Source organism: Entelurus aequoreus, linkage group LG13 (assembly GCF_033978785.1).
Source record: "Entelurus aequoreus isolate RoL-2023_Sb linkage group LG13, RoL_Eaeq_v1.1, whole genome shotgun sequence".
NCBI classification, from domain to species: domain Eukaryota; kingdom Metazoa; phylum Chordata; class Actinopteri; order Syngnathiformes; family Syngnathidae; genus Entelurus; species Entelurus aequoreus.
This window is the reverse complement of record NC_084743.1, coordinates 66,902,474-66,917,138: the sequence shown is the minus strand read 5'-3', so window position 1 is coordinate 66,917,138 and position 14,665 is coordinate 66,902,474. Positions and strand designations below refer to the sequence as shown.

The following is a 14,665-nucleotide window of genomic DNA, read 5'->3' as shown; positions in this document are numbered from 1 at the left end:
TTGGATGGAGTTAGACTTATTCTGCTTCAGTATGGTGTAGACTAGCAGTGCTAGCTATATGCTCGAATTGCTTCAACATTTTAGCTACACGCTCTCTCTTGTTTTTGATGATTACTTTTTTCAATTTAATGAATATCATCCACTTCTTTTCCTCAGCACTGTCCTTCATACTCACTTTCTTCATCCCAATGGTTAGAAAACAAAGTTATGTCGATCTCTGTAATTATAAGCCAATGCTAGCGTGTAAAACGGATCTTCCCTGCGGCATTTGCTCGACCAACTAATGGATGCCTGTGACTCAAATTTTCGGCAATTTAAAGCATAATAATTAGCCGAGAAACAGCTCTTATCTCAAAACAATCTTAAATTGTGACACTCTTTAAGCTGAGGTACCTATGGATCCCATTTCTGCAACTGAATACAAATACATCTACTTTGTATATATTATGGTAAGTCATAATTATGAGATAAAAAGCCATAATTATTGGGTAAGAAAGCCGAAATTATGGGATAAAAAGTCATAAGTATGTGGTAAAAAACCTAAATTATGAGATTAAAAAAGTCAAAATTGTGAGATAAAAAGTCGCAATTATGAGAGAAAAGTCAGAATTATGTAATGAAAAGTCGACATTATAAGATAAAACGTTGTAATTATGAAATAAAAAGTTTAAATTACGAGATAAAAAGTCATAATTATGAGATAGAAAGTCAAAATTATGCGACAAAAAGTCGAAATTATGAAAACAAGTCCTAATGTTAATATAAATAATAAGTATGAGATAAAATATCAAAAATAAGCGATAATAAATCGAAATTATGAGATAGAGAGTTGAAATTATGAGATTGAAAGTTATAAAAAGTCAAAATTGTGAGTTCAAAGTCAAAATGATTAGATAAAATGTCAAAATTATGATAATGAAAAGTCATAACTATGTGCTGTATAGTTGTTACAAATGTATTCAATTTTTAGCTTTGTTAATGGCTTTTAACTAGTGCTGTTTGTGTTGACCTACAAAAAGCGAGCTTTGCAAACAAACTAAGATGTCTATATTTAGAATCACAACCAAAATCTGCATTGTCAAAAAAACTTCTAAACTATACAATTTTTTTCTTCTCTGTCCATTGCACTCCACTTCTTGGTTTTGGTGTTTTAATTTATTTAGTGTGTGTATAGTATCTCTATCCTAATATCTACTCCTGCCAAAGAACGTTATAAAGAAACAAACGTGACGGGATACAAAGAAAACTGTTTTTATAAAATAAAACACGAGAAGGAAAATTGGTAGATTCGTACTTTTACTCGGAAAATCTTTACCGGAATTTGTCCATGTTGTGTTTGCCTGCAGCTCCTAGCTTTCCAGTGTGGATTTACATATACAGATTTCCGTGGAAGTGTGGAGTGTGGCGAGCATTTCAGTAACCGACAAGACAGACGCAAACAACTTCACGGAACTTTCCTGTCGTCCTTGTCGTTTTTTGCCGTACAAAACCTCCGACTCGATAACGTGTTTACAACTTTCGTCGCCTCTCAACTCCCCGTCTTACTTTTTTTTTTCCGCCGTAAGTCAGGCAGGCGGGGGAGCTTTTCGGACAAGTCGGGAAGCAGTTGACGCCGGTTAGAAGGGCTGTGGCCATGGCCGGAGGTGGCGGCGGCGTCGGGCTTTCTCCACTCGGGCCCGCACCGCCGATGTGGTATCACCGGGACCTGAGTCGAGCTGCGGCCGAGGAGCTGCTGGCCCGCGCCGGGAGAGATGGCAGCTTCCTGGTACGGGACAGCGAGAGTGTCAACGGGGCTTACGCTTTGTGTGTGCTGTAAGTAACTTTATCATTAAAAAAACACTTCTTTTAGTCAGTCATATTTGCTGCTTTTGCCACTGCATGCATTTTTAGTTAGCGTGATGCCTTCAGGGACTCTTCTTCAACTTTTCTACAGAAACCGGCAATCTTGGTGGTGTGTTTGTGGTCAGATTGCAGCAATGGTTGTTGCTTTAGCTTTCTGTTGAAACGTATGCAAATGATGCATACTGTGTGTCAAACTCCAGCATGGCACTCTTTTTAAAATTTCTCGTTAGATGTGGTCGCCTGCAGCGCCCTTTTTTTTTACAGAGCACTCAACCCAACTGTGGGTGCTGAGCACTGGCATTAAACTAAACAGCAGAAAAACCCCAAAACACATCATGTTTTAATTTAAAGCTGGCTGATACACTTTGAGGCCTCATCACCCCTAATAAGAGTGCCCACCCTAAAACACTTTACCACCACTCCCTGTTTTCTGGCAATTCCAACAACATCTCCTCTCTACTGCACAAGCAGACGCTCACATTTGCTAAACAAACATTACTAATGGTGTGTGGTGGTGTTTGACAATGAATCGGACACATCAAATGAAGTTTGGAAAGGCATGCTCCTGACAGGAAATAAAAAGGCCTGTTCCACATGACTTGGCTGTGACGTTGACCCCGACCTACATCCCCTCATAGGATAGTTTACCCCACGCTGAGTTCATGCGTGTGTATAGATGCACCTCGACTTGGACATGCACGGTCCACTCTATTAACATTCACACTACCGTATTTTCCGGACCATAGGACGCACCGGATTATAAGTAAATGGTCTATTTTTGATATTTTTTCATATATAAGGCGCTAGTGCTGGGCGATATGGAAAAAAATGTATATCACGATATGGATCATTTTATATCACGATATAGCTATGGTACGCTTTCAGTTCTATGAAAAATTTTACAACATACATGACCACTTACCTTTTTTCTCACTTTATTTGCAAGTGAAATAAACAAATACATTTGGTATAGCAAACAACAATAGTAACAAAACACATTTTTCAGGGTTCACTGCCACACACAGCCACATGAACACTAACACTCATCATCATCATCGGCGGTCACTCGAACGAGTATGACGATCCTCCTGGTAGGGGTGTATCCCTTTATGGAGGATGCCTGTGCGTGACTTTGTTTAACGTGGGGAGACTGGTGCACAGACAGTCACCACACGATCCTTGACAGAATCGGGTCAGGGTCCAGTGGCATGGAGTCCAAGACGACAGGGGACCCTTTTCTGCTGCAGCCTTCCTCCGCCATCGCAGCCGTTGTGGTAGTTCTTAAATCTACCGTCTTCCGCCTGCTCTGCTGTTGAGGTCTTCACCGTATCCCTGGCTAGGGGCAGTCAGGTACTAGGCCTTTGCCAAGGGCCACCTGGGGTAACAGTAGTAAAGGGGTTAACCTCCTAGTGCCCCAAGACCCCATAGAGGAGCCTCCACTGCCGGATGCACTTTAACGTCATGCCCAGGACACACACTAACACTACACGAAGCCTGACAGGACAGTTTAATAATAAACGGGATACTGCATGCAAAGGTACACCCTCACACTCTATTCAGAGGTATGTTAGAAAAACGACATAAGAAACATGGATTAACACAGCAATATTAACGTTAGCTGCCACACACACCTTGGGGTATCGCGGCTCCGGTGTGATCCTCTGGGAAATAAGTAGTTTGCAGGCAGCGATAAATAATGCCAGACTGACGAGCTACCCTCTCGTTTGGGTAGGAGTTCGTCCTGGGACTCCGTCTCTGTTGATTGTGGGGGTTCAATTTATTTTCCCGCCACCGCATCGCCTACCCGTCCTGTCTCCATGTTTACTTACAATGATCCCCGCATGCGTGTAACCCAGGTAACCCGCATCGGCGGGAGACGCTAGACACAAAGAGGGCAGGTAAAGCGCCGTCATGTCGCAAAATCGAAAGAGAAATGCGGGCCTACATGTCAACGCATCCTTTTCTTTGTAAGAAAATATTGTTTTCTCTCCTGTTTGACACCAAATACACTTACTGTATGTGCAATTATTGTTGTTACTATGAATCATCTGATTGCACAAGCCCTATGGATAAAATACAGCCTATCGCTTGAAACGATAAAAATAGAAATGGCACGATAGACATTTTTCTATCGTCCCCACATTATGTATCGTCATTTTGCCCAGCACTATAAGGCGCACTGGATTATAGGGCGCATTAAAGGAGTCATATTGTTATTTTTTTCTAAATTGAAAACACTTCCTTGTGGTCTACATAACATGTAGTGGTGGTTCTTTGGTCAAAATGTTGCATAGATTATGTTTTACAGATCATCTTCAAGCCGATTTCTGACAGTCGCTTCCGGATGCGCCGTTTTGTGGGCGATCTTATTTACGTGGCTAAGTTTCGGCAGCGTCTTCTCCCCGTCATCTTTGTTGTAGCGGTGTAGCGTGCTAGGACAGGATTGGAAGAAGTGTCAAAAGATGGAGCTAACTGTTTTAATGACATTCAGACTTTACCTATGAAATGTGTCCCGTGAAAAACCGCCCGACCGGAACTCTCTAATAACTAAAGTTCCTTGGGTGAATAATGTAAACTCACTACACCGGTATATTTTAGCGCTTTCGTGGCGAGTTTACTGACAGATATAAGTAAGAACTTTACACTACTTTTATATTAGAAATGGCAACAGCGGAGGATGAATGTCCCATAACAAGAAGATGGAGAAAAAGAAGAAGCTTATCGACTACGTTGTCGGCACGGACTGCAAATTTATCGCAATTCATCAGGACTTATGCAGATCCCAAATACAGATCAGCAGGTACCAGAAGTTAAGAAAAGTTGCTTTTGCATAATATTGCGAAACAAAACGCCAGATAATATGTCTTACCTTATACACACACCATAATAATACTTGTATGTTGAAGCACATTAAGCGGTGCGGCTTCATAGCTTACCAAAGTCGTACTAAAAGATTTTAATAGATTTTTGAGCGGCGTGTGTAATGTTCTATATTTTAAATGGAACATATAAAATGTTGGTGTTGTTTACTTGAGTCATATTGCCATCATAGTGCAGTCTACACGTATCTCTTATGTTTGATTGGCATCTACTGGTCACACTTATCATTACACCATGTACCAAATAAAATTGCTTAGAGGTCGGTAAGCAAAACCAGAATTATTCCGTACATTAGGCGTACCGGGTTGTAAAGCGCACTGTCGAGTTTTGAGGGGGAAAAAAGGATTTTAAGTGCGCCTTATAATACGGTACTTGTCTCGTGCATGTGGTAGGGATGTAATGATACGGCATTAACGATAAACCGCGGTAAAACTCCCGGTGCTTAGTGTTGCTGTCTCAAGATAAGATTATTGTAAAACCGTTAATGATAACCTGACTGGTGACCATCTCATTTCTTGGAGAAGCCAGCTAGCACGCTAATCGCAGGCTTAGCTTAAATTCTAACATGAATACAAGAGGTCTTTCCTCATGAGGAAATTTCATACCCCAATTTTTAAACTTGTTTCAAATTGCTCTCTCAGCAACTAAAGCGGGGGTACACACATTAAGGTTTTTCCAAATCTTAAGCGATTTTTCTATCTGTTACAGACCCCACTCATAAAGACAAAAAAAAATCAGGCATTGAGCAGTTTGACCTTTATGCAGGTATGTGGTGTGCTACGATAATATCAACACAGCACACACATACAGATTCTGTCCCACCATGGAGCCTAACTCTAGTCCTTCAGACACGAAATCACAAACGTGATCTAAAAAGGTGGGTGTATTGATCTAAATATGGATAGTATCGATACCAAGGTGGGTATTGTTATCAGATTAATACTAGGGTGTTGGGATTCTTACTTTTGTTGTAGTTTGTCTTTTATAGGTCCATTATTTGCAGAACATCATTTCTTGAGGGGCAGCAATGTGGGGCAGTGGTTAGTGCTTATACCTCACAGCGAGAAGGTCTGAGGTTCGATTTCCGGGCTCGGGGTCTTTCTGTCTTTTGTATGTTCTCCCCGTGACTGCGTTGGTTCTCTCTGGGTACTCTGGCTTCCTACCACCTCCAAAGACATGCACCTGGGGATAGGTTAGTTGGCAACACTAAATTGTCCCTAGTGTGTGAATGTGAGTGTGAATGTTGTCTATCTCTGTTGGCCTTCAGTGAGGTGGCGACTTGTCCAGGGTGCACCTTGCTTTTCTCCACCACCCCTCCCTGCGACCCCAAGAGGGTAACAAGCGGCAGAAAATGGATGCCTGGACGGATTTTCTAGAGATAAATTCACATGAATATGAAATAATCTTGATGTTTCAAGTCAAAAGTATCGGTATCAGTTTCGGCAAAATTTGTCCTGTATTTACAGTACTTGGTATTTGAATGTACTCGTGTTCAGAGACTGTACTTCGGTCCCTCAATGTCTCAGACGAAAAGCGAGCGACAGCCAGCGTGACGTCATACTTGCTTCGCGCTGCTGCTCCAGTTGGACTTTCTCTCCTTAAAAGCCGCCACCGTCCTGTTAATATTTACACATTTGTAGATCGCTGTCCTCGGGTATATCTGGGATATACTAACGTTACGTCCACGTCGCAAACATGCTGACTATGCTCCAGACAATAGCATGTGTCGTGTTTATGTCGTCACAACAACCGGTTTCTGCAGCGCTTTATTCAGGGATCCATTCATACTGTAACAACCTGCTGGTGGTAATGTTTTTGTTTGTGTGGTTTTGATTTGATATGATTTTTTCCCATGTTTGCAAACACAGTGTCTGTGCCTGAAAGCCGATTGGTGGAGAATGAGAAAGTGTTGTTGTGTGTCTGGGGAGGAACATAATTTAAAGTGTTTTCACGGGAGGTAAAACCTGTTGGAATTGGGTTGGTTGCTAGCATAAGATTGACAATAAAAGTTAAAAATAGAGTCAGACTTTTGACTTCTTCTGGAGGCTACAATACATTATATTACATTCATTTGTTTTTACGTAAAAAAGGGAAGTGAATTATACTTATGTTGCACTGTTTTCTCTGGAGTCTCAAAATGCTTTACATAGTGGAACCCATTATCTACATCTTTTTGAAACTACAAAGCCTCCCCCCTTTACATCCTTTCAAAGTGTCGTGGCTCTGATTTTGCTGTGGCGGTGCGCCAACATCAGTTACATTAAGGTGAAACCCTGCAATAACTAATATGAATTTTTTAATATAATCTTACATCCCTATTTGAGGTTTTCTGGAAATGATCACAGTTCTACAATTTTCAAGTTCTGAAGCACAAAAAAATCATATTTTTAATAATTCAAGTTAATGTCATAAAACATAATTAACAAAATGATCATAATTCTAATTAAAATCGAAGAGTACCTACCTCTTAAAGCTGTGTTCGGTTAAAACGGACTAGCTATTAGGATTCGGTTGGTCAAGTGTGAACACAGTCCAGGACACAAAGGACCAGGCCAAACACGTCTGCCATTGGACTCTACGTTATTGCCTAAAAACCATATTGCGGTAACGATGTATATCAGGATATATTCTTTAGCATATCAATTATAGTAGAACAATTTCAAAACAAGTTAGATATTACAAAGGATCCTCTTTTGAATGCTGATGTATGCAGTAATGTATTGCATCATACACGTTTTTGGACGTCTATGCACAGTGTAGTTGTTGTAATATTCTCTCTCTAGACTCTTACTATTCCATCGAATATACTACCTAATTCACTCTCCGCTGTAACGTGGTTCCAGCTAGACTCCTGTTAAAGTGTACTAAGCATGCATTCTTCTGTTGTGTCGTTACTTTAAATTCAAGCTAGTTTAGCGGTTACTGTGGTTTCTTTTTTTGCCCCGCGCTCTCTTGCTCGGTGTGTCCCATATAGAGGCGAGTATAAGTGACTTAGAAGCAGCTCCACATTGTGCATGGACATTAGAGGTGGGAATCTTTGGGCATCTCACTGATTTAATTTGATTCCGATTCTTGTGGTGATGATTTGATTCAGAATCGTTTGTCCATTCAACACGATTTTGGTAATATATTATTTGGTGTATAATGTGTATTAAAATCTATTGCGATCGTATGACCAGGAAGAGGTTTTTTGTTTTGAGTGCATAAAGTTGTGGGAAAATGTACACAACACATACACCGCACAGTCGAGCCACGACTTTATGTATATTGTTAACTGAGAGCATTAGAAATCAGAAATACAAGTTCACTAATGTGACTATCAAGTATCTTTTCTAACTTTTTGGTTTAGACTAGAGTAACAAACCCTGTGATTTTTTTATACAAATATTACAGTAGAACTTTTAAAAGCGAGCACAATTCAATTAGTTCTACTCTTGAAACGGCATTCCCATAAAACACAATCGAAATGGGGGGGAAAAAAACCATTAAACTGTCAAATGAATTGAATACTAATAACTACTCACTCTTTGAAGATGTCATCTGAGGAGTTGGAGCTTTTTAAATGGATGTTTGCAACTTTTACGGATGCCTTCTGGGTGTTAACTTTCCAAAGTGTTGTAAGCATTATATCCCTTCCACTTCCGGCTGTTAGCATGCAATAAAGTAAAATATGCCCGTATTTAACAAATACACATTAGCTTTGTGTGTAATTCGGCAAAGATAGCAATTTGACTAGCAAATGTTGGCTATCATTGAATGTATAGTCTTTCGCAACAACACTGAAGGCTCAATGAATTTCTCCGACCGTTGAGCTATTTTTTAAAATATAATTAGTACATTAATTGTAAAAAATATAGGCATTATATATGTATATGTATATGTTCTGTTAATGAAAAAAGTTGCAAACAGCCCCTTTTAATGTACTTAAAAAGGGGGATTACCGTCATAGAAGTGTGAAAATATTACAACTACTCTGGTTACAAATACTTAAAGACAATAAATAAGCTTTTTTTTTTTTTGTTATTTATTACGGCTTATTAGTCATAGTAATGAGCAGCCAGGAAAAAGACACAGGTGCCCACTTAAATTACTGCGCTATCGCTACATCACCATAAGTTCCATTTCCAGTTATGTGGTCATCGTCATCATGTTTCTTCTCCATGCCACCACCCTTCTGTGGAGGCATTGATTAAAACTAAGATACAATGTTAATTTACTTAAAAAACATACAAATTTAAAAAAAGAATACCGTGGTGATCCACACTTACTAATGTACTTCCTTCCTGAGGGCTTTGCATCATTTGTGTGTTTAAGAAGTGTTCCCCCTCTGCTGTTGTGGTAATTGCAGTAACAAGTAAATTGGAAAAAAAAAAGAAGTTGAAACTGTTACATTTTGCGGTTTGAAACTATTTTTCTTCAGTGTAAGATTGGGAAATATAGCTCTTTTGACAGTAAAGGTTGCCAACCCCTGACTGAGAAGGATACTTTTCAATTCAAAAACTGTAAAGCAATACAGTAAGAGCAAATTCAGAATTGCAATAACATCAAATGAAATATAGGTTAAGCTGATACTTTTTGTTGTATTCACTTTTGATTACATAAAAAGAGAAATAATATTAACAACTTTCATAAATTAAAGTTAAACAAGTGCTGGTTGAAGCCGTTTTTTCTAATTAAAAAAAAGTGGTGAATTCCTGTTTTAAATAGGGTTTCATTGCGCCAGACACTAATTATATCCATCTAATAAAGCCAAATACAAATAGATAAACAAGAAAAATATCCCACACTTCTCTTTTGTAAAGAAAATCTATGCAGCAGATATGGGCATTTACATCAACAATATGATTTGCCTAAGTGGCTGGACAGGACATGTTTAAAAAAAAAAAAAAAAAGACGTGCATTTAATTTCAGTAACTGTTTTGTGTGTGTTAGTACACCACAATCATGAGTTGGCATGTACCTCATACCTAGGTTTTAAAGCCACGGTTTGGTTAATTTTCGATACAGTAAAGGAGCAAAATCAAAGCATTAAAACTGCTTAGCTTGATGTAAACAGCTTTAATGATCTTTAAAAAACTGCTGCCAGGTAACTCTCCAGTAACTATACAGTACAAATATCATGTAAAAAAAATAAAATAATTGAAGAATGTGTTAATCGCATGGAAGATTCAAGAACCAATCCAATGTAGGTCAAAATATAGAGCTTTGATGGCATCGGCAATTGTCATGTAATATATAACAATACATCTCATTAATGATTTTTAATGAATTATTTTATTTTTAGAATATGCAGAGGGACAATAAATATGGCACCAAAGCTGATTATTGGACATCTCTGTTTGAAGAATCTAAGTTATTTTATTTTTAAATATAACCTTCTCTATTGCCTGAAGTGCAGCATCAATAGTTCCAGTTTGTAGAACTGTTTTTGTTCCCCGGTGAGTGTGCCGCCAGGATTGGACTCGTAACTGTTCACAGTGGTCTCTCACCAGAGGGTCTCCAGGCTGTGACTTCTTCTTGGCACTATTGTTCGTAATAGCTAGGCCACATTCTATTATTTTTTCCAGAAGCCACGGGAAATACTTCCTGTCTCTCAATTTTAAGGTGACTGAGTGAGAAATCTGTCCATCCGAAGTGGTTCGGTACCAAAAATATCAGGCTACCAATATGTCTACGGCCGTGCGATTAACTGGTTATTTGTTTGAAGAAAACCTGTAATTGATGGAATGTTACAATTATGTTTTGAGCAGGAGATGAGTTTCAGGCTTATTCTTAAAAAAACAAACTGGTAAAAGTGAAGGGTTCAGCCAGCGACTTATTATCATCGCTTTTTTTTGGCCACACATTAAGTGTTTCCTCTCAATGGGCCGCAAATGTGGCTTAAGAATCTCTAGCTCATTGCTCCACTTCCTCATGTGCCATGCTTTATTTTGTTGTCATTCTTGCCAATGCTACCAAAGCGGTGACATCACATCTAGATTAAGTAATATTACTATTAGACCAGAGTTTTTAGTCATATGAACGGGCTTATTTACACTACACAAATTATATTATAATGATATTAAAATGGATTATGGACCTTGCAATCCATTGTGTATAGATCTATACATTCACTGCTAGGGACAACTTGATGAGGCCAATCAATCTAGTTGGATTTTAGGAATCTATCCTAAATTGATACATGGATTAGTAGGTTAATCTTTACATCACTAATGTAATGTTGATTCTGCATCTAAACACAAACTGTCTTTTTACTGGTTATAGCTTCAATCAGATGTGACTTGTAAATTCTAGACCGCATACATTTGATGAATAATTATTCTAAAATTGATATTAAATTGTAGGAAAAATTTGAAAGCATCAGAATATCACATGAGACCGATAATGTCAATGCAGGATGTAAGCAAGTACAATCTTCACTCAGAGACATATTAGAGCAGAGTTCAGTGTGACTGCTGTTGGTACAGGAAACAGTGGGCCAAGTCCTATATGAGTCATCCTTTATCATGTTCCCTTCAATCGGTTGAATGGGTTGAATACTTCCAGGGTTTCCCACGTATTTCCAATATACCTGTGGCGGGGTGGGGAGCGTGTCCTGGGTGGGGTCAAGACGATATCATCATAGAATTTGCAGAATAGGGAGATTATGCATAAACCATGTTTTCCGGTATATTAGCCACCAGTGTTGGGTTAGTTACTGAAAACCAGTAACTAGTTACAGTTACTAGTTACTTTATTTCAAAAGTAACTCAGTTACTAACTCAGTTACTTACACCAAAAAGTAATGCGTTACTGTGAAAAGTAACTATTTAGTTACTTCTTTTTTTTAAAGCTCCCATTAATGCCCTTTTAGCCTTCATTTCAGTACTGTTATTGCACTGGGGAATAATACAATGTGTTGATCAACTTGACATGCATTTGCATCACTGAACTCTGCTAAGCAATGTGGTCTACATACAACACACAAAGACAAAGATATGTTTCAAAGGGCCAACTTATTTCAGGCCAGAACAAATTGACAAAACTATTTTAAATAGCTGCAACATAACATACATAAGTAACAAACAGCATAATAACAACATAGCTGTAAACGAAATATGTACTTTAACTTTATTTTTACATACCAAAGCCTAACCAGGCGTTTTTTCTCTCAATGAATTCTGAAATAAAATCATGTCTGAAGCCCAGAACACTCTACACATTTCCCCAGTGTTAGTTTAGAGATAAGGAAATATTGGCCTGGCCTACTAGGATCCCTCTTTATGTTTGTGAATTTTATTTTTTATACATTTAGAGCGATGTGATAATCAAACACTCTAGAAGTCTAGAAATAAAGAGTATATAAGAGAATTGACAGAGTGTGTGTACTATAATTCATAATAACATTGATTTTGATTCAATATTATGTTTTGAGCAATGAGTTTGAAAGAAAAAAAAACAGCTTTGTTTTATTAGTCAACATTGCAACGTTTTCTAAATTACATTTCACCTTTAAGCTTTTTTATTTCACTTTTGTTATGTTTTTGTTTATTTTAATAGTATTTTTAGAATGTGCTGTGGGCCTTTAAAACATTAGCTGTGGGCTGCAAATGGCCTCCGGGGCACACTTTTGACACCCCTGCTATAGATAATAAAAAATTAAATCTGATAAATCTATCGGTAAAAAGCTGAGCCTGGCGACGCATGCGTGTTAACAACTCTCTCGCTCTCTCTGTCTCCACCCCTCCCTCACAAATGCTGCTGGGCGCACCCCTCCCCTCCCTCTTCTTCCCGCACTCAGACACACACACAGCGCGGCTCCTCTGTGTGACACAAGAGATTCAGAAGAACGACACCGCAGCGCTGCCACAAAACACACTCAGATCTTCTGTTTCAAGCCAATACTACATAAAAAGTAAAGTAAAATAACGCAGTAACGCATCATGTAGTAACGGTAACTGAGTTACTGAATATAAAAAATAACGCGTTAGATTACTAGTTACCGCCGAAACTAACGGCGTTACAGTAACGTGTTACTTTGTAACGCGTTAGTCCCAACACTGTTAGCCACACGTTAAAAATTTGGGGAAAATTTATATTTTTTATATATTAGCCGCACCAGACTATAAGCCGCAGATATATACGTTGCGAAATGAGTTATTTACACAGAAAGATTTTGTAAATGTTAATTTACATACCCTAAGTGTTTCTAAATGGGGTCTGTAAAACGCCAGTAAAATGGCTGATCAAACAGAACAGAAGTCATCGTCATGAACCCACTCGCACTCCAATCAGCTAAACACAATAACACAATAACTACACGGTGACGTCTTGGTGAGTTTACAGAGGAATTTGTGAAACTGAAACAATACAAAAAGAATGCCGTTGTAAATTACTAAAACTAACACAGACACTCGTAAACGGGTTAGCATATCAACGACGCTAGAATCATTACATTACGATAGCACGTACAAATATGAATGAAAACACTCCTACATACTTCACACATGGGACAGTTTAGTAAGTAAGTGTTTGTTATATTGTAAACTTACAAACGTTGCTTGGAGTGATTGATGAAGAATCCATCAGAGTAAAACCGCTATGGACGGCTAGAAGACTGAACAGCACTCCGGCTGAAAAAAAAAGAAGCACTACCAGTAATGAAAGGACACTGAATAGCACAAACAATAAAGCACATTCATATTGTATTTGCTTGTTTGTTTGTTTTTTTTACTTTTTATTATGGCTGTCACCGGAGAAAAATCCATAAGTTATCTGCACCGTCTTATAAGCCGCAGGGTTCAAAGTGAAGAAAAAAGTCTTATAGTCCAAAGTTTACAGTATACTTTTATAAAAAGCTAAAAAAAAAAAAGTTATGTACATTCAAAAACGAATCTGTGGTATTATCATATATTTTTTCTTATTATATTTATCGTTTTACTGTATTTTTTTAATTGTTGCTGCTTATTGTACAATGTAACACAGGCTGTTGAGAATTTTCCAAGTTTTTAGAGACTTCTCCAATCCTTTTAGTGATTCTTCGTTATTAAAAATGACTAGCAAAAAAATAGATCATCTTTTTCTGGTGCTATTGGAGACTCTACTCATGTTTGGAGAGTCTTTATTTCTGTTGCTCTGTGTCTGCCACTAACCGTGAGAGCTGCAGCGAGCCTCTACTGTCCCAAAACACTCACTGACGTCTCACTTGCTGAACGCTGCTGGTCGAGCTGCACTTTCTCTCCTTAAAAGAGAGCCACTCTCCTGTTAATATTTGAACATTGCACATTTTGTTGATCGCTGTCTACGGGTATATCTCGGATATATTAAAGTACGTCCACGTCGCAGACATGCTGCCTCCGCTCCAGACAATTGCGTGAACAAAACATCCTGTTTCAGCAGTGTTGTTTCTGTGATCCAAGTCTTTTTTTTGCTGGCCGAATTTTATATATACAGTATATATATATTAGGGCTGCAACAACTAATCGATTAAAATCGATTATAAAAATAGTTGGCGATTAATTTAGTCATCGATTCGTTGGATCTATGCTATGCGCATGCGCAGAGGCAATTATTATTGTTTTTGTAATTTTTTTTTTTTAATGTATTTTTATTTTTTATAAACCTTTATTTATAAACTGCAACATGTACAAATAGCCGAGAAACAATAATCAAAATAAGTATGGTGCCAGTATGCTGTTTTTTTCCAATAAAATACTGGAAAGGATAGAAATGTAGTTTGTCTCTTTTATCCGATTATTAATCGATTAATCGAAGTAATAATCAACAGATGAATCAATTATCAAATTAATTGTTAGTTGCCGCCCTAATATATATATATATGTGTATATATATATATATATATATAAATATATATATATATATACACACACACACACACAATACATACATACACGTATGAATGTACTGTATATGTGTATGTAATATATTAATTACATTTTTTTTA

At 38.0% G+C, this 14,665-nt stretch overlaps 1 protein-coding gene across 1 annotated transcript in view; it reads left to right on the top strand.

Annotated features, from left to right (window-relative positions):
- The first annotated feature begins 1,370 nt into the window (after nucleotides 1-1,370).
- The window catches only part of inppl1a (inositol polyphosphate phosphatase-like 1a), a 51,098-nt gene continuing 37,803 nt past the window's right edge, over nucleotides 1,371-14,665 (top strand). Inside the window, exon 1 of the mRNA XM_062068206.1 lies at nucleotides 1,371-1,812. Within this exon, the coding sequence (XP_061924190.1) occupies nucleotides 1,634-1,812 (179 nt within the window). The 5' untranslated portion in view covers nucleotides 1,371-1,633. The remainder of the gene's footprint in view (nucleotides 1,813-14,665) is intronic.